The following is a 19,143-nucleotide window of genomic DNA, read 5'->3' on the forward strand; positions in this document are numbered from 1 at the left end:
GACTATGCCTCAAGCACATTGCGTATGCATTGACTAAAGTTTGAGTAACTCAAGGAATGAACAGTGAGTGCCCATCCTGTCTGTGTGTTCTGTCTTTTTTCAGAGTGCTTTTTTTTTTCATTTTCCTGTATTTTTCTTGCTAAGTTGACAATTCAGAAGTGCACCAACTACCCTAACAATGAGTACTACTATAGTTATTATAACTACTTTGAGTTATCCATGTGCACTCAAATCTTGTGCAATACATTCTTGCATTTCTCCTTTGATCAAATTCAACTGCCACAGGTAATAATTTTGGAGGTTTTATGTTCCAAAAAAATATTACGATTATGAGGGATGCCGAAGTGAAGAACTCTGAAAGGTTCTTACCTCCTGTTCTTTAATGTGTACTGAAACCTAGCTACTCAAGCGTTGAGAATATCGCCTGCATCGTAATGTGGCCGGGATTGGATCCCGCAATCAGTCAGCAGCCTATAGCATCATATCAACTGAACCACCAAGGTGGGTTAGGTGGGATCGAAGTTATAGCTTTAGCAGCAGAGAGTCGCAGACTGTGACCAACTGTGGTGTGCAGCCCAAGAATAATTATGAGCAATTACATTGCCTTCTCAGGAGAATGCATAATACCGAGTACATACAATAATGAACTTCACATGTATATTTATACTTATAGTGGCCAAGTAATGTAAACAAGACAACTTCTGTACGTAATGGAGTAAGTTTGCAGTTGGTAGTTTGTATCTAAGGCAAGCAGGAGTGACTTGATGCCATCAGAAGTGCAACAGCCAAAATTGAATTTAAAACAGTTTTTGGAGCACTAAAATACAAAGTTGGAGCAGATTAAGCAAAAAAAAAAAATACATTCATTTTTTATCATGAAAGACTAAATTTGGAACAGTATAAAAGGTGTACATTTAGAAAATGAAATACGTACTATAAACCATTTGACATCACCTAAATCGTGCACAGTAAACATGATCACTGTTATTTCAATAAAATTGGTATTTTGAACCACCTCACTGAGCAAACAATGAGTCCACATTACCATTTGCTGCTTCTGTCAAATCCATTGACAGACTCTGCAAATTCAAATGGGGACCTGCCAAGCTGGTGACCTTGATGTTCAGGGGATTCGTTAAACCGAGGAATACTGGTAAAATCCCTGGAAATGTAACTAAAGTAGCACCATTCGCGTCAGCGTGCGGGCTCCTCCTCTCCCCCTTCTTCGAAGTAAGCACCATCTTGTCCATCCTCTGTGGCGTGTTTTCTTTTGCTTCCACCACGACACCTGCTTACCCTCTCCTGTGTGCTCGGAGAGGGTATGCCCGTGTCTGCAGTTTTTTCTGCAGCTGCTGGCAAAGGAGGCAGAGGCAAAGGGGCACAGTTGGCACTACTTTAGTTTTGCACAAGTGCGACAAAAATGTCTCACATTGCTCCAAATGAGTACCAGTATTTTTTTCAGACATCAGCGATCATATTAGTACTAACAATTATACAGCGTATAGAGGCATGAGCAATTAAAAATGTGCAGTGTCTCACGACTAGTGCTGACAGCCCCTTCCGAATCACAGTACGCTTTTCTGCAGGCCACCTGTGTACTGCAGTAAAGGTGGCTTAAGTGAAGATGGGAGTCGAATAATGCTACTTTTTTGCAAAACTACATAGGTGTTTTTCATTTTTATTAGCTTTCACTAGTTCTCTACGAAAGAAAACCTGATAATTGTCAATAAACTCAAAGTAGGTTAAAATCTCTTTTAAAGAGAGCAAGGTTGCCACTAAAAACCAAAAGTACTTCATTCTCTACAGCCCCCTGAAAATTGTCACCTGGCTGCCTGCCATTACATTTCGCATGAGTTCACTAAAGCCACATGTGCAAAATAACCATAATTTCCAAGCTCTGATGATGGAAGAAATCTTTTTACAAACATGGCTTCTCTGCATAGATGAGCTTTCACGTATACTTTTAAAATGTGCTCTTCTCAAGATCCCTGTACGGGCAACTTCTCGAGTTTAGACATCATGTCTTTGGTACTTCTGATAGCCCGATCGGGATGAAATTTTGCCCACATATTTCTTAACATGTGAAGGGTGCAAATATCTGTTAAGACTTCATATCTACAGGGTAATTATTAGTAACTTAATCATCAGCCAATACTAGTATTAGTAACTTAATCATCAGCAAATACTAGTAATTGCTTACTTTATCTCATTAAAATTTTTCTTGTCCATTGGAATGTCTTATGCACATTTTCTTTATAGTTTTTTGCATTCTACAGTCAATGTGGAACAATATGAGGCATGCGTGGCTGAAAACCATGAAAATTTAGAGCCATAAGAAGCTTGTCAAAAAGGAGCAATACTTTACATATTGTCAAGGCACAAAACAAAAACACAACTTGTTATAAAACTAATTACATATTTGAAATCAGCATAAAAGCCTATATATACAGCGAAAGTTTGCTTGCCCTAGACTACAGATTAATGCAACTTTTTTTTTGTTTTCGAAACGCATGTCACTTTAAGCAGCATTCTGCACAGATTAGAACAAGGCCAAAAATTCTTCCAACACGACTATGCTCCCCCACCCCCCTTTTTTTTCATGATGATGTTAGGTTTAGGGCACAACTTCTCAACTCGCATACAAGGCATGTTCTATTGCTGGGACGAGGTACCTAACACAATTTCGACAGAAAAAAAGTTTCACGAGCCGTTGCTATGGTGAACAACGTGGTCGCTGGCAACGCCAGCATTCGCAGCACGTTTACTGTTCGCACGCGAGAAATGCGGCATGCACTTACAGCTTTAGTCGTTAACATGCCATAGCTATCATAGCCGCGTTTGCTGACTAGGAAGTTCATAGTACTCGTGAAGCGTCGGCAGCTAGGCATTTTTGTCTTGTTGTGTGGTCCCACCGATAGGTATCTGCTGCGGTCAGTGGACAGATTGACGCGAGGTGTAGCTACTTTATCCGGTTCATCACGTCTCACGAGTGCTGACTTAACTGGAATATATCTTGCACCGTAATTTCGGGTTAGGGCCTGAGTATTTAGATTCATTGCGACGCAATTTCAGCAAATATGATTTTGGCACAGCTCTGCGTGAAAATGGGGAATTGTATCAAATTATTACAATTGGCGCAGCTGTTGCACTTCTATGCCATGCAGAACGGGCACACTAACAATCTCATCCGTGAGTAAACCAAGCTTATCAATGCAAGCATAATGACATACCAAAGACTTTATTAGCAAAATGTATCATCAAAGATATATGTATATAATATAAGGCTGTTCGGTCTGAACAGCAACAATTTGTGTAACCTATGCTGTCAAGAATAAAATGTGCAAACCAGTAACCTTCTCAAACATTGCAGCACGACTCGGGGCATGAGGCGGCACGGCCTGCCAGAGTGCTTATGTGGGTGGGTGTAAGCCCATTGACAATCTCCGAGTGCTTCACTCTCTCGCTTTACTCGCATGTCTGCACCAATATAGACAAAATTCAAAATAAAAGAAGCGGGCAACAAACGACAACAGTAAAACCACAGTCCGTCCACCTAAGCAGACCAAATAGAACAGGAACAAGCAAAGGAACACTACCAGCACGTCTTGCCACTGTGCATGCATAAAACTAAAGAACAATGCCACCAGTTACAAATCAATGAGTATGAACAGTTTGCACACAAATGCTGGGAGTGCGCCAAAACTACACACAAACGTAATTTACAAAATGCCAGCAAACACTGCATAAATTAATGAAAATGATGAGCTGCACAATTGAAAGATCCGATAAAAAAAGAATGTAGCACATTGATGAAACAAGGCATGTCATAATGGGGTAGGAAAAACTTTAGCAGCTCCTTTCACAGCAGTGTTGAAAAAACTGTAGTACTGATGCACATACCCAGCAAAATAAGTGCACCAGAAACATTCATGTTGTGGAAATGCGCAGCTCACTCCACTCAGCTGTCATCAACAGTTATTTAAACTTCATATTCTGATTGCAAGATTATCCCAGGAAAAAAAAAACTCTGCCATAAAGTCTTTTTCACAGCATCTTGCTCATGGATCGTTCTGGTTTTTACAGAATATGGCTCTGAAAATTTCCCAAAATGGAAGATAAATTGACATCGGTCAACAGAGGCAATAAAAAGTAGGAGAGGACAGGACACTAAAACAATAAGTGTGAACCAAGGTTGTTCGTGCGTAACAAAAAAAAAAACAAAAAAAAGCAGGAAAGGATACAAGCAGGCACATATTATATGATCATGCGGGTGGGAAGTCCAGAACAAACAAAGTTGTCTTCACTGTATTGCTAAACGCACCACGATACTTTGTTATCACACATAAATTACCTAGGCATGACTCTTCCTAATGCTATGCACCATATTTTGTATCCTTTCGCGAGCTAGTCCGCAATCTTGAACGCAGCAATGTTCAGCACGCACAACACACACACACACACGCATCGAGGATGCCGGCTTGCTTGGAGACTGTCCAGACACTTCTGACAAATGGATATCCACAACCAATGGAGCTGGAGAGCAACTGCAGGCATCGTCGGGCTTCCTTCTGGCAAACCTTTCCTAACACCTTGCTCTTGCAGCTATAAGAGGCCTCTACAAGAAGAATGCAACAGCAGCATGAAGTCGTTTGATGAAGGAGTCGGAGACAATGGTGAATGACAAGCCCACAGTGGTGTACATTGATGCCTTGCGGGTGAAGAGTAAAAAACTAAGAACTCATGAGTCTTTGAAGGTCCCGCTCATACAGAGCAATCACAAACATTGTCGTCACTCCCAACGATATGCCAAGCAGCTGAATTCCAAGCTGGTGAACGGCCCTCGCATTGCCGTGGTTAGGGTTGACAGACAGCTCCGGAAGCTGCAAACAGTAAATGTGAGAGATGAAAAATAAGAAATGATGGGTAATAGCCCTGCTGCTCAAATGCAACACAGGAATGGCTTTGGCTAAGCTTTGTCTTGAGTTAGAACCTGTACATAATACAAACTGGACAATTACATATTACATGGCTATGAAAACAACTAAAGTAGTCACAATAGCATAGCTAATGACTGTTGAGGTCTTATGGCTACCTTGGCCATTTTGTTTAACCGCCATGGCACCATACAAGTAAAAAAATGCGTGCATGCATGCTCATGCCACATGTGTTCCTAGTGTGTTTAAGGGCCCCTAAACTACCTTTATTATCCTAAACTTCCTAAACTACCTTTAATATTTTTCAAACAAGTAAACACGCACATCGTGTGCAGAATGCTGTTGCAATCAAAATCAACCATTGGCAACGCTATGAGCCACCCATGCCACAAATTTCAAGAAACTATTCCTCCTCCCGGGGACTCCGGGCTTTTTGGGCTTGCACGTGATGTGCAGTACGAATATGCTGCGTTTGGTCAAGCAAGAGCCTACGACATCCGGCCAGTCTGCAAGCAGCTGTTTGCGCTGCTTGTTGTTATTTGTTGTGTTGCCCGTGTGCACTTGCAAATCAGGTACTGCTTCCCGTAACACACAGTCCATACTGGTACGATTCATATAGGTACAAGCTGGCAAGGCAGCCGCAGTTCGCCAACAAGCACGCACTTGACGGAGTCGCGGCAGCCAGAAGTAGACGGTGTTTAAGCAGAGTGTCGGCGATGATGTATGCCGTGGAAGACTGGGAAGGGAGTTCGGCGAGGAAGTGGCTGGCACTGGCTGTGCCCCGACGAATTTTGTGAACAAGGCCTTTCGGGAAAACGAAAAACGTGGAAGCAGCTCGCGATAAAATTCAACAATCGACACACCGTGCATTTGTAAACAGCTGACCAAACAACTGGTAAAGTGTTTGCGCCATTTCGGAAAGTTTTACCAGTACGGGAAAACATGTTTTTGCAACCACGAAAGGTATCCACTGGACTGTATACTCGTGACATCGTCGTCTACAAGACATTGACAAGGCCTTCGCTCCCAAGTTGAAATGTGCCAACTCCATAGAAGGGCGATGCGATGAGCTGCTGCATGAGACCAGGCATAACGAACCCACGACCATGGATATTTTCCTTCAGAAGCAGCTCAGCGAGCAGATTCTTCACGGCACTTTTTGTGAAGCAGGGGTGGCACAAAAAATTACTGCTTGTCGTACGTCTCAACAAGGTTTCGTCGATCATTGAGGACTCGCCGCAGCGGTGATGTGTATGCATACACTGTGCCGTTCAATATTTCTTCTTTGCGGTAAACATACAGTCGCCGACCAATTTTTCGGAGCTGGCGGGGACCGAAAAAAAGAATTGAACAGTCCGAAAAATTCATTTTTTCCAGAAATACGAACATTACTGCATCAGGCAGGCTTAAAAGAGTCCATGATTCTGCCTTGCCTCATACTACGCTTGAAAGCAATTTGGTTTACCCATATTTGCGCCAAGGTGACATCGTCACCGTAAATGCTCGACAAAAGCGTCACGGCAGTGGCAATCTCCGCTGCCGACAGTTGCGAATGATCATCGTCGTCATCATCCGAACCGCTCTCTGGCTGCGGCACAACCTGGCGAAGAATTTCTTCGTCTGTGGGCTCCGCGCACGAAATTGTCATCGTCTGCACGAGCTAAGTCTTAAAATAGGGAGTTTTAGAATAATGTTTGCAGGCGCTGCGGGCGTTGTGGGTATAGTGGACGCATCACGAGTTCTAGAATAGGGTTTGCTCCCCCTAAGGAAAGGTCTAGGGACATTCGCCCCAACCGCAAACCGAAATGCACAGAAGCTTTGCGGGCCGCGATCGCCGCACGCTATTTTGGATTTTCTGCGGGCAGGCCGCGAACGGCGGCTCGCGTTGCGACACATGCGCAGTGGCAGACCGCACCACAAGGGGCTCGCGGCGCGCTATTCTGAAACTCCCTAATGTCAGTCTGGCAGGCCCATTCACTCCACTACTGCACAGCTCTGCCTCTACCCTGAACGGTGCGATGACGGCAGTGCTGACCACTACGGTTGATTAAAGACGAGGAAATGGTCCCGTGCCACGTTTTCTAAAGCAGACAAGGCCTCCGAAACTTGAAATATGACGTTTGCTTTGCAATCTTGGAGACAAGAAAGCTATTTTAAAATTAAGCCACTAAGCTTAGTCAAGCCGGCAGAAAATCCAACATGGCGGCGTCCATACAAGTTCGTGGCACGGCTTAAAACAAGTGATTTAGTCCGAAAAATCCAACTTTAGGAGGCGAATTCGTCCAATATTAATCGAAAATATGCATTAGCCCCATAGGAACCCTGACAGTGCACTTTTGCAGTCCGAAATACCCAACAAGTCCAAATTTTTGGAGTCCGAAAAATCGGTCAGCGCCTGTAAACGGAATACGTAAAGGGGTAGTCCCCCGACGTGTTTATAAGGAAGCCTTACGGCATGTGATAGGCAATCTTAACCGAGCCTTACGCACGAGAAAAGTTCCGTGATAAGTACAAGGTATACGTTCTTGGAACGTGTTAAGGGCAGACTTATGGCTAAGGATGACTTAAGTCACAAGGATAAGGTTAAGTTAGGCTTGTGAATACGGGGCTAACTCTGCTATTGCCGCACTTTTTAAAAAAAATATTCTTGGCTCCATGTTAGTCATACAATCGTGCACAATTTCTCTACAACTACTGAATTTCAACCTCTAGGTCGTTTTGAGGCTCTTTAAGGGCCCCTCATTAGGCTATATATAGTAAATTTTACGAATTAGCAACCGTTCTGTGCCCAACTGAGAATATTCCAGTACCACAATAATTTTTTTAATTCATTCATTACAAGCAGAGGTAAATATTTTGAAGCGGCACGCAGCCATGATGTCAGGAGGAGGATTGTGCATCCTTTCTACTTGCCCTGTCTAGCACTTGCGAGCCAAACTCTTTCCCTGCATTCTCCATACTACAGTCTGATGATCATGTGACATGCATGTGTTATTAGAGTACGTACCCATACCCTTCAGGTGCCGCTTCGCATGACGGCTGAGAGAGACGTGGAGGCTCTCTTTGGTTTGCAGGGCAGCGGCTTTACCTATGCAACGCAACCTTTAACTACCCAATGGCCCCCATCCCAGAGCGCAGTGCCCACGAGGATAAGAGCAGACGACATTCAGTTAGCAATCAGCTTTTTTCCTTGGTGCCTAGAGATACTATTGCATCGCAGACACAATTGTAAGTGTGCAATTTAAGGATTGCACCTGGCCGCTCAAAATGAAGAGACTCTGTGAAGGGTCCGCTGAAAGGGTATCTACACCAGTTTTCAAAGCAGAGCTTACTCTTCCATATAAATCTATTGTATACAGAGATTGCTGTGAGCAAGTGTGTGAGCTCCGTAAATGTTTATAAGCGATTTTGACATTAAAGCCTCATTTGACACTGTGCACGTACTCCATACACAATTGTGATGTCAGGCTACAGTGCTAACTTCCGCAACATCAAGCACCATCAGGCTAGTTGTGATGATGTCAAACACCAAAACATTCAAAACAGCCATTTTGTGCATCACGAACGGAGCCACAGAATGGAGCAGTCTTGGAAATGTCACGATATCTTGTGAAAGCATATGACAAGAAGCTTATACAGTGTTGTAAGATTAAGGTAAAGCAGCAACCGAAACTAGCATTTAAAAACACTGTAACTACTTTTTCAGGGTGTACTCTTGCTTACCAGTACATTTGCTAGGCTCTTGAGAGCTCAACTTTCCATTCGAAGCAAAAAAACAAACAAACAACCGAAAAACTTTGCATTAGCACACTTTTAAAGTAATTACCGTATTTTCCGGTGTATAAAGCGCACCTTTGTATAAGACGCACCCCCCAGTTTTCCCAAGTTTTCATGCAAAAATTAATATATAAGATGCACCGGTGTATAAGACGCACCTACATTCACTCACTTTCCGCAAAGAAACTTCATAACGTGCAGTTGAGCGAGCATTGTAAAATGCCGTACTTACGTTTCTGAGCGCCAGTCCGTAAGAAAACTTATACTACACCGAACTTGTGAGAAAAAATAATGCGGACCCACTGAAACGTTCCGCACGACTGCAGGAAAACATTTTATTCCTCAAAGCCCTCAAAGTCCTCGTCCTCCGACGCGCTTTGGAATAGTTCAGCGAGCTCTGGCGGCAGTGACGCTGGGACTTCCTCTGTTTCCTCTTCGGAATCGCTGCTGCTGCTGCTGTCGTCGTCGTCGAGGCCAGGGGCTGAGGATGCTAGCAGGCCTGCCTTGCGGAACCCCCCAGTTACGGTGGCCTGTGACACCGCACACCAGGCTTCGCGCACCCACTTTGCGACCTCGCAAAACGAAGCACGCCTCACGCGTCCAGTTGCGGTATAGCTATGCTCGCCGTCGGACATCCATGACTCCCACAGGCGCCGCAGAATAGCCTTGAAACTGCGATTCACCGAGATGTCCAACGGCTGAAGCATTTTTGTGATCCCGCCTGGGATAACCGCAGCGGTGCAGTTTTTTGCCTTGATGCGCTTCAAAGTGAGCTCCGTTATATGCGCCCGCATGCTATCCAATACCAGGAGGCCCTTCTTCGCATGAAAGAAACCGTCCGGTCGCTTAGAAAAGCATTTTTCAAGCCACTTGCCCATCATCTCTTCGTCCATCCAGCCTTTCACGTTCGTTTCTATGACGACACCAGGCGGGAAAGACTCTTTCGGCATCGTCTTCTGCTTGAATATAATCATTGGCGGAAGTTTTTGCCCGTCAGCGCAACATGCCAGCACAACCGTGAAGTGCGCTTTTTCGTGGCCGGTAGTTTTGATGGTGACAGACCTTTCGGTGCCACACTCCTTTCCATTGGGATGTCAAACGTAAGTGGCACCTCGTCCATGTTTATTATATGGCTGTTGCCGATGCCATCGTCTTCAATGGCTTTCTTAACGAAAGCCTGGAATCTTTCAAGCTTGTCCTTGAAATCTGCTGGCAGATTCTGGCACATGCTTGTGCGGGCCATCATCGCCAGCGCTTTGCGGCGCATAAATCTGGAGCACTAGGACGGCCCGCCAACAAAATCAACGGCGCCCACCTCCTTAGCTAGCGCCTGCGCTTTGAGACGCAGCTGCACCGTTGACATCGCCCTACCTTAGGCACGCTGCTCCAGTATCCATGAGTGCAGACGTCCCTCAAGGTCTGGCCATCGTGCTTTCTTGCCGCGGTCAGCTTTCTTGTCACTCTTCATGGCCTGAAGCTTAGCAGTCGACTGTCGCCATGTGCGGACCATCTTCTCCGTGACGTCGAAATGACGGCCCGCTGCCCGGTTTCCGTAGTCCTCTGCATACTTCACAGCAGCAAACTTAAACTTCGTCGTGTAACTTTTCCGTTTAGCCGGCATACTGCAGGTGAAGGTAACCAAGGCGCGGACCAACCGAACGAATGAAGTTGCAAATGGCGACTAGTCCAACTCGCTGAACGACAGCGTAGCGGTGGTAGCGGCAGTAGCGGCCGAATCCGAACCAAACCGCCGAACCCGTCGCGCACCTATCGCCATCTTACGCCGATTTCACTCACTGAGTACAGCTCTCTATGGTACAGCCTCCGAAACTCGCGCAGCTTCAGTGAGCTGAGAACTCGCACGACGACATACTTTTTTAAATTTTTCCGTTTTATGTACTTTGGTTTTGTTTTAAAACTGTAGTACCGGCACGTTGAGTGTTCGTTATTATAATTATGATGCATAATTCGCATTGGACTGCTTTAGTGGTTTAAAAAAAAAAAGACTAATGAGCATCAACACGAGTTTCTCCCAAAAAACTACCCAAAAAAAAGTGCGTATAAGACGCACTGTTGTATAAGACGCACCTCCGAAAATATTGGAAAAAAACCGCGTCTTATACACCGGAAAATACGGTAGCCACCACTACGGCTATAATCTGGAAAGTTAAAGCATTGATTATGGTAGAAAGAGGTGCTCATATGCATACTCACCATGTCAACCAGAGCAATGTAAAGGAACATGCCACCGACACCAGCAAAAATCCACGAAGAAGCCGAGTGGACGTTCCCTAGAGAGATGCCGATGGCCATTCCCAACAGGCACAGCACAGATGACACTATGTTGTAGAACACGGCCTGTTTCACCGACATGCCCGCCTTGAGAAGCACTGCAAAATCACCTGCGGTTTCAAGAGAGTTGGAAACGCCGTGTCTTTTCTCAATATCAACTTGGTGATCATCACTTGACTGCTGTCTAGCTGCTGGCCTGCAGGCCTTAGTGCTTTCCTAAATTTAAAGAATCATGTAACAACTGGTGGCGAGAATTTTATTTTAATTTCACAATTATATTTCTACCAAGATGGCAATTTTACCATATTTCAAGTAAGAACAGCAGTTAATAAAGTCCAGTCAAACCCCAATATAAAGAAGTTGTAGTAACGGTGAAAGGCATCTCGCCACAAATTTTGTTAAATAGAGGTTCTCATGTTCAAGCAGTACAAAACACCACAGCTTCCCAAGAATCAAAAAAGAACAACTTTTTAAAGGCTTTTGTTACACCCAGCCAAATGAATCCACAGATAGCTTGGCCAAGCATAGCATAGACGACATTAATTGTTGTCTAAACTGTAGGGTGGTAACTTTGCAAACAACTGAAAAAGCACCCTCCAATGCTTTCAAAGCCCCCATTTTTCATTTGTGGTCTGTGTAAACTGATGGCTGGGTATATTGCTGGCATAGGTTTAAGCACTGATATTAAATGATTTAGTATTTTAGTCCCTCAAGGTCACTACATCGCTGCACACTGCACAAGTGCGTAGTGGCGCTTGCGAAAACTATTGCGGACGGAAATGAAGGTAGGGTGAGCAATCCTGACATTGCATAGATGTACCGTATCTATGCGATTCTAAGCACCCCTCCTTTTTTTTTTTTCTTTCTGCAAGCATGGCGCAGTCGGGGCCGCTAAGCGCGCCCTCTCGTCGCTCATCTCGGAAGCCGCCATGTGGTATGTTGCTAGGTGCAGACAAGAGATGGCGGCACAAGAGTCAGCGGATAATCCAATCGAATCCGCAAAACCCGACAGGTTGTGCTGGCTTTGTGGTGGCGGGTGGCGTGCGCATGTTTCTTTGTCACTCATTTGATAGCCCTGACATCGGTCAGAATGAGTGCTGCAGCCTCTGTACATCTCGGCGAACAAGTCGTTTGGGCTCATTTTCGACCGGAGTACGAAGAGTAGGGCGGGAACACCGACTGGAAAAAAATGTTGACGGGAAAGTTGCAGAAAGTGTCCCCGTCCACCGTGGCAACTAGGATTTCGAACGGCTGGAAACATATCAAAGTCTACGTTGTCACGAAGCTGTTGAAGTGTTGTATCATGAACAATTTGGATGTCGCCGTAGACGATCTGCTGTGGTACACCGAGAGTGACAGCTCGAATGGTGCGATGGACTCGAGTGACAGTGACTGCCCTACTACACGAGTGGTTGGTTCACAGTGTGTACCTATTTTTCTTTTTTATTGTTTTTTAATTAAAATGAGATTTCTCTCGTCAACCTCGTTGACAAGAGAAATCACCTCATAGAATATGTGAGAAGCACCTCACAATAATATGCTTAAGAATCCTCAAGAAGTTTTTTTTTCTGCAATTTTTCTTTGAAGTATTCAAAAATGTTCGAGAATATTAAAAATTGTCTATTCGATTCGCACACAAAATATTGCTATTTGCACAGCTCTTGTTATTAGTAGCACTCACCGGGTGTGTTTCTGTGTGTCCATTCTGTTTTTTCACACTATATCATGATTAGCAAGTGCAAACTAGCCCAACATTAGGTCCTTCTACAGTTACCACTTAAAAAAATATATATTTGGTTCTCATTACCTGAAACACCCTGCATGCAGTTGCATTTGTTCCACCAATGTGCTCCATTGTGAAGCATGACAGCAACACTAATGCAATGTGTACATATGTAGCTAAGACACTGTTGTTCATGACATTGAAGTAATCAACCTTAATCAAGCACTCTGCCACATTTAAACTAGATCCAATTTAAAACGTTTGAACATACCCAGCTCATGTGGAAGTTCGTGGCAGAACACTGCAATGGTTGTGCTAAGGCCACCGGAGAGACCGGATGCAAATGCTGCACCTGGAAAGGGAGGGGACGAACAAAAATTGAGACATTGATGATTTGAGAAAATGATTATTTCTTCAGAAATTGCATTTCTCTTTGAATGGCACAGATAATTAAGGAAAAAAAACTGCAAGCAGACTTCCCATCTAATTTGACAAAGGAGCACTTATGCAACTTATAAGATTGTTTGATAAATGTGAAAAATAAGCAATCATTTAAATGTCACATAAAGTGGTAGGATCATCCACATTTGCACAAATACGCAATTACAAGGTTTGGACAGCTTCAAAGATTCACCCCTTGTGTCCAACACTGCTGATGTTACAGAAAATAGAAAAAAACACACATAGAGAGAATGAAATAAAGAAAGAGGGGCATTTTTGTACACGAATAAGTGTTCTTCCTTTGGAAGAAATTCCAATGGGAACTTGCATATAGCAACGAGCATATTAATCTTTTGTGCCCACCTATAGCAAGTCCATCGGAAAAGTTGTGAAGCCCATCACCAATGATCACCATCCAAGCCATGGCAGCTATAGAAGACGGCACCTGCACATGGCATGGAGAACAAGAGTTTTGTAAAGACGCGAAATAGGCCGTGTAGACAGAATATAGAGAACATGTACTGCCATGAGCAGTGCGAAATTTAGATGGAGTAATGCATTCTCTGAATACTGAGGGCGAAAATGCACAGAAAAGATGTTTAGTAAGCAATTCAAAAAGATTTAGCATATTGCTACTACGTTGCCCTTGTTCAACAGCTGACAATAGCATTCTCGTCATCACCACATTCTGAGCAGATGTACCAAATAACGAATGTCAGACAAAATCTCACCACTGGTCACCAGTTCCAAACAAGGTGCTTCAGGTTAAGCCTATCCAGTGCACAAGGCAGGACAGGCAGGCATCAAGACTTTGCAGAAAGATCGCCATCAAATGGACACCAATGAGAAACAATGACTTGGTTTAGATTGACAAACTGAACTCTGGGAATGCCATGCGTATTTCCCTATCACAAGTTGAACCTCGATTTTTTTCCACTACAAATGAAGTTTCATTCTTTAAAATTTCTGAAACTTCATATGCAAGGCCTATGGCATGCACATACAACAATGTACTTCATTTTTACCGATTATAAGCTACAGAAGACCCAGCAGACTCCTTCAAAATCTACGGCGTCACGGTGTTTGGTGTGGGAATATTAAGGTGGAGTTTCTACCTACATTTTCTTTTCTCGCATTCTCTCTCTTACAAAGCATCGAGTCGCGAAAAGAGTGGTTTTTTGGGATTGGGATACGTATTGTACTTTACAAATATGCAAAACATCGTTTTTCTTTTTAGTGTCCCTTCAATATATTTGTTTGATGACAATACTACACTAGTGATTACAATACTACACTAGCGAGCAGATTCTATTTGGACATTTTCTGTGCCTGAAGGATTGGCCTTGACTGTAAATGTACGTACACACAGTCAGCCACCGAAGATTGTCTTATCCTGATTAACTGGAGTCCAGTATAATGCTATAAAAAACTACAAGGAAAAGGTACAAGCTGTACATAGAATGTCATTGGAGCCCACGATATGTAGCAACTTCATTGCCTACATTGTTGCTGGCAACATTTAGTGTGGATTGCTCCCTTGGTGAGTAAATGTTTATACAATGGTTGTGCTAACAAGCTGCTTTTGCTTATTGTATATGAGGATACCGTATTTATTCGCACAATCCTCGCACTTTTTTTTGGCGGAAAACCAATGCAGAATTGGGGGGTGCGAGAATTGCACGGGGAAAACTTTCCACAAAAACGTACAGAGCGAAAAAGAAAATGAAGTGGCCGCAAATCGTGATTCTCACACCAGGAACTAAGAGCAAGCTTTGAGAGGTATTAACTAAAGCTTACCTCAACAATAAACGCAGAGGTTCTACACAAGGCAATATTTATTAGCCGCAGGACTTCAAAGTGAGCAAGCATTGGGTGTGTCTCTTCATGCATCACGCCGAGTTTTTCCTACGTCGGCGTACGTCGATCTCGCAGTTGCAACCAAAAAACTACGAAGAGGACTTTGTGAAATTTCAATAGTATGCAATTGCAATGCGAAAGGTTGTCCCCTTTCGGCTGGGCCATATCGGCAACGGGGATCAACCGCCGGTCTATTTCGATATGCCCTCAGCACTGCCGAAGGATAAGAAAGGCTCCAGGCAAGTTATCATGCGATCGACTGGGAACGAAAAAACGCAGGTGACTTATGTTGTCTTGCACTGCAAAGCATCGCAAGCTACCACCCTACGTTGTGTTCAAACAAAAGACTCTGCCGAAGGGGGAGAAGTTGGCAAAAATGTCATCGTCCGCTGCCAGGACAAAGGGTGGATGGATGGATCACTAGTGCTTGACTGGATGAAGTCCATGTGGTATCGACGTCCCGGAGCATTGTTGAGGCTCCCTTCGATGCTTGTGCTCGATGGGTTTCGATGTCACCCGATTGACTCCGTAAAGTGACTTATGCACGACTCCCGCACCGCGCTCGTCGTCATGGATGACATCAGAGCTGCAGCCGCTTGATGTGTGCCTTAATAAGCCATTTAAGGATGTCAAGCACCTGTATGTGGAGTGGATGAGGTACGGAGAAACAAAAGTGACCCCTGCCAGACGGCTGAAACGGGCCTCGCCAGCGATGCTAAGCTTGTGGATAGTCTAGGCTTGTGCCTGCATTCATGAGGCGCTCTCTTGCAGCACATTCAAAAAGTGCTCCATCTCGAACACGCTTGATGGCACTGAGGACGATGTGCTGCGGCAGAACATTTCCGACAAGGGAGCTTCGGAAGAGAGTGTGTCCAACGACGACGATAAATGAAGTGTGTCAATAAACTCATTTTTTCGTTTTACTCGGGCTGTATCAGGGTGTAAACTTTTTTTTTCTCGCGTTTGCTATTCTCAAATTACATACTGGACTATATGCGGGTTCAAGCTATATGCGAGTTCTTACGGTACTACCGTTTTACTCACATAATGAACCCACCCCCCCACTTTAATATCGTCAACAAGCGCTTGACAAGGACCAAACATTTCGCGAAGAATGAGGTTGGTGAGCACATTCCACAGGCGATTGTCATTCGGTGCGAATGTCATTCGCTATGTCCGTGTAGTAGCAGCAGCAACAAAAATGACATTAGCACCTTATATCATTTGCAGGGCATGACATTACAGGTGCCATGTGACAAGAGTATTGAAGATGAAAGGTTCATGGTTACTGCTTAAAAAATTAAGTTTGGCTGAGCAGCAATACAGTCAAACCTCAATATATCGAACACGGATATATCGAACTATTGCCTATATCGAACGGTTCCTATATCACGCGGAAAATCGCATGCATTATTGATTTTTTATTTCGAACAAAGTGTGAAATATAATGGGTATATCGAACTTAGCCACCCCAAACCGCCCGCGCTCCATTGACAGGCGGCGAGCTTTCCCGCAACTCTCGAAAGTAGCGGTAGAGCGGCGGGCGTTTACGAATGCTGCACACATCGATGGCGCCGAGAGCGCCACTTTAACGTAGCGGCGTACGTGCACCGCAGCCTTGCGGTAGAGGTTCTTGAATGAGGAAAGTGAGAAGCGCGGAGCTGTTATTTTCTTTCAATACGAAGGCACCAACACGGCTTCGCGCGGGGGAAGGGGGTGTGGGAGGTAAAGATTGAGGAGCAAAGTATAGGAGGGAAAGGACGCAGACGACTGTCTCGGACGCGGCCCGCGCTGCCGCCGGGAAAGTGAAAGCAGTTAGGCGAGCCGGCATGGGCGCACCATGAGCGCGCTTTACACCCGGACTCGCGCCGCAGCCTTGCAGCTTGCAGTCGTTGCAGTCTCTATGGTGTCAACGGCACACTTCGCACTTGTTGCAAGCTCCTCCCCCGTAGCATCAGCAGGCATCGGTCGTTGCACTCGCAGTGTTCGTGCGTTCGGAGTTAGGCCTATCGCGCACTGTTCGGAGTTGGGTCTGTCGTGCGCTGTGGTGCGCGACAGGCCTAACTCCGAACGACGGAGCTCACGGATGTGGAGATTGTCGCCGAAGCTACTGCTGAGCAGCCAAATGAAGACTCTGCCGACGTGGATCCCGCAAGTGCTGATGGTGCCCCGCTCCCGACATCGGCTGAGGTCGTAGCTGCCTTGGCCCTTGTGCGCCGCCACTGCGGCGCGATTGAAGGCACCGGCCTATTACTTATGAATCGCCTGGACTATATTGAGGACGCAGTCGTCAAACACGCCATGGCCAAGAAAAAGCAGGCTACTCTTTTTCAATATTTTAAACCAACACAATAAATACTATGTTTGAATCTTCAAGTGAGTATTTACTGCACCACGCTTGAACGGTTCGTTGGTCGTTTTCAGCAAGCTGTTGACGCATTTTTTTCGTGATTTTTTTATATCGAATTCTGGATATACCGAACTATTTCGCGATCGCCGCGCCGTTCGATATATCGAGGTTCGACTGTATCAAAATACATAATGAAATTTCCAAGAAAGTTCAAGTTTATGACCTAAAACCAGTGACACAAGTGTATGTCTATATGGCAGAGTGAGACATGTTAAGCTTGACGTCAAAAAGAAAGGGGGGGGAGGGGTGACTGCTATTGGTTGGAACATTTATGCAAATTCTATGTGGGAGAGAGAGCAATGACGGTGGGCGGTGCTGACATTTTTTCGAGCTTGTGACAGACTATATTGGCTTTTGGCTCACCTCATGGCTATGAGCGTGACTGTGGCGGTGATGGTGGTGATCGGCGACTGTTAGCATAAAGGTGTGCTCTTCACCAGTCTGGCGATAGACCAAGGTTTCTGTGTGGCACTGCTCCGTGCGTTGGTCACCAGAGCCGTGGCAAATAGGATGCCTGAAAAAGTGGGACCACACCGATCAAACACCACTTTATGCTACTCATACAATGGTAACGACAAAGAAAAAAAGTCCTGAATAGAGGTGCACAGAATCTTCTGCTATCATTGATCAAATTAATATACAGTCCTCGTAAACACAGAACATTTATAGAGTGAAACCACATTACAACAAAGTGACACCTCGCACAAATACGACTTTGCTGTGTACAAATATTCATCATTAATATGCACTTGTAATCCTGTATAGGTGGAAACACAATAGACCCTTTTCATAATTCACAAGTGCACTTACCTGAACTGCATATTCACCTAATAAATGGCCGCAGCTGTCATGCTTCGAGCGGAGATGCGATCCTAGTTGCGCATGCTGGGGCTTGTGTGTTACGATTGTTTACCGTATTTACCTGAATGTAATTCACATTTTCCCCCCCAAGATTTTTGTTACCTCAAGTAGATGCTAAAAGTTAAAATCGAAGATCGAAATTTAGGTTGTCTAAAAAGTTCAATAATTCACACAATGGTTTTATATTTATTTTTCACTTCCTGTAGAGTCGCCCTTGCATTACAATTGAGCAAGTACCGCATTTACTCGCGTAATGAATTCACCCTTTTTCCAGATAAGTTGATACCAATTTGGGGGGAGGGTTCATTTACGCGGGAAAAAAGTCACAGGAATTATAACAGCAAAAATTTCGCGTGACGGCTTTGCTTGTTCTGGCCCGCGAAATGCTTGAGAAATCTTTTTTGTAGCCCGAAGCTCTTTTTGTTTTTTCCCATAACCAAAACGCACACATCGACGCCGAAGTATTGTCCAGCCGCTCGCTTCCAATGCTCCAGCGCATGCTGTTAGTAACCAACTGTGTAGCTAGTGTACCGGTCGAACGCGCCCTGCATGGCAGGTGTCCCAACTAAGTTCTCAACGACAAATGAAACAACAAAAACGCAGCGTCGGATGGTGGAACACAAATGTTGCAGTAGACGTTGCAGGTGCATAACGCGCCATCGACGCAGTGGGTGCAGTTGCGCATTGCCTAAGACCGAGACGATGAGCGCGCTGCGTTTCTGCGCTGAGCTCGCCCCGTTTTGGACGCCAGGTTCTTTGTTTTTGTGCCTCCGTGCTTCCGTAGCGCTATCAGCAAAAAGAAAAGGTTTCTCCTTCATTAGAGAAATGGCACTTCGTCATAAAAGGCG

At 44.7% G+C, this 19,143-nt stretch overlaps 1 protein-coding gene across 8 annotated transcripts in view; it reads right to left on the minus strand.

Annotated features, from left to right (window-relative positions):
* Positions 1–4,616: 4,616 nt before the first annotated feature.
* Positions 4,617–19,143, minus strand: part of LOC119171657 (zinc transporter foi) — a 98,402-nt gene continuing 83,875 nt past the window's right edge. For 7 of the 8 annotated variants that reach the window (XM_037422450.2, XM_037422446.2, XM_037422447.2 and 4 more), the window contains exons 11-15: positions 17,798–17,948; positions 13,531–13,612; positions 12,998–13,078; positions 10,926–11,113; positions 4,617–4,880 (exon numbers count right to left, since the gene is read on the minus strand). In XM_037422450.2, coding sequence (XP_037278347.2) covers positions 4,731–4,880; positions 10,926–11,113; positions 12,998–13,078; positions 13,531–13,612; positions 17,798–17,948 — 652 coding nt within the window. In that variant the 3' untranslated portion in view covers positions 4,617–4,730. The remainder of the gene's footprint in view (positions 4,881–10,925; positions 11,114–12,997; positions 13,079–13,530; positions 13,613–17,797; positions 17,949–19,143) is intronic. The other variant, XM_037422449.2, reaches the window with a different exon arrangement.

The sequence above is a fragment of the Rhipicephalus microplus genome, chromosome 4 (genome assembly GCF_043290135.1).
Source record: "Rhipicephalus microplus isolate Deutch F79 chromosome 4, USDA_Rmic, whole genome shotgun sequence".
NCBI classification, from domain to species: Eukaryota; Metazoa; Arthropoda; class Arachnida; order Ixodida; family Ixodidae; genus Rhipicephalus; species Rhipicephalus microplus.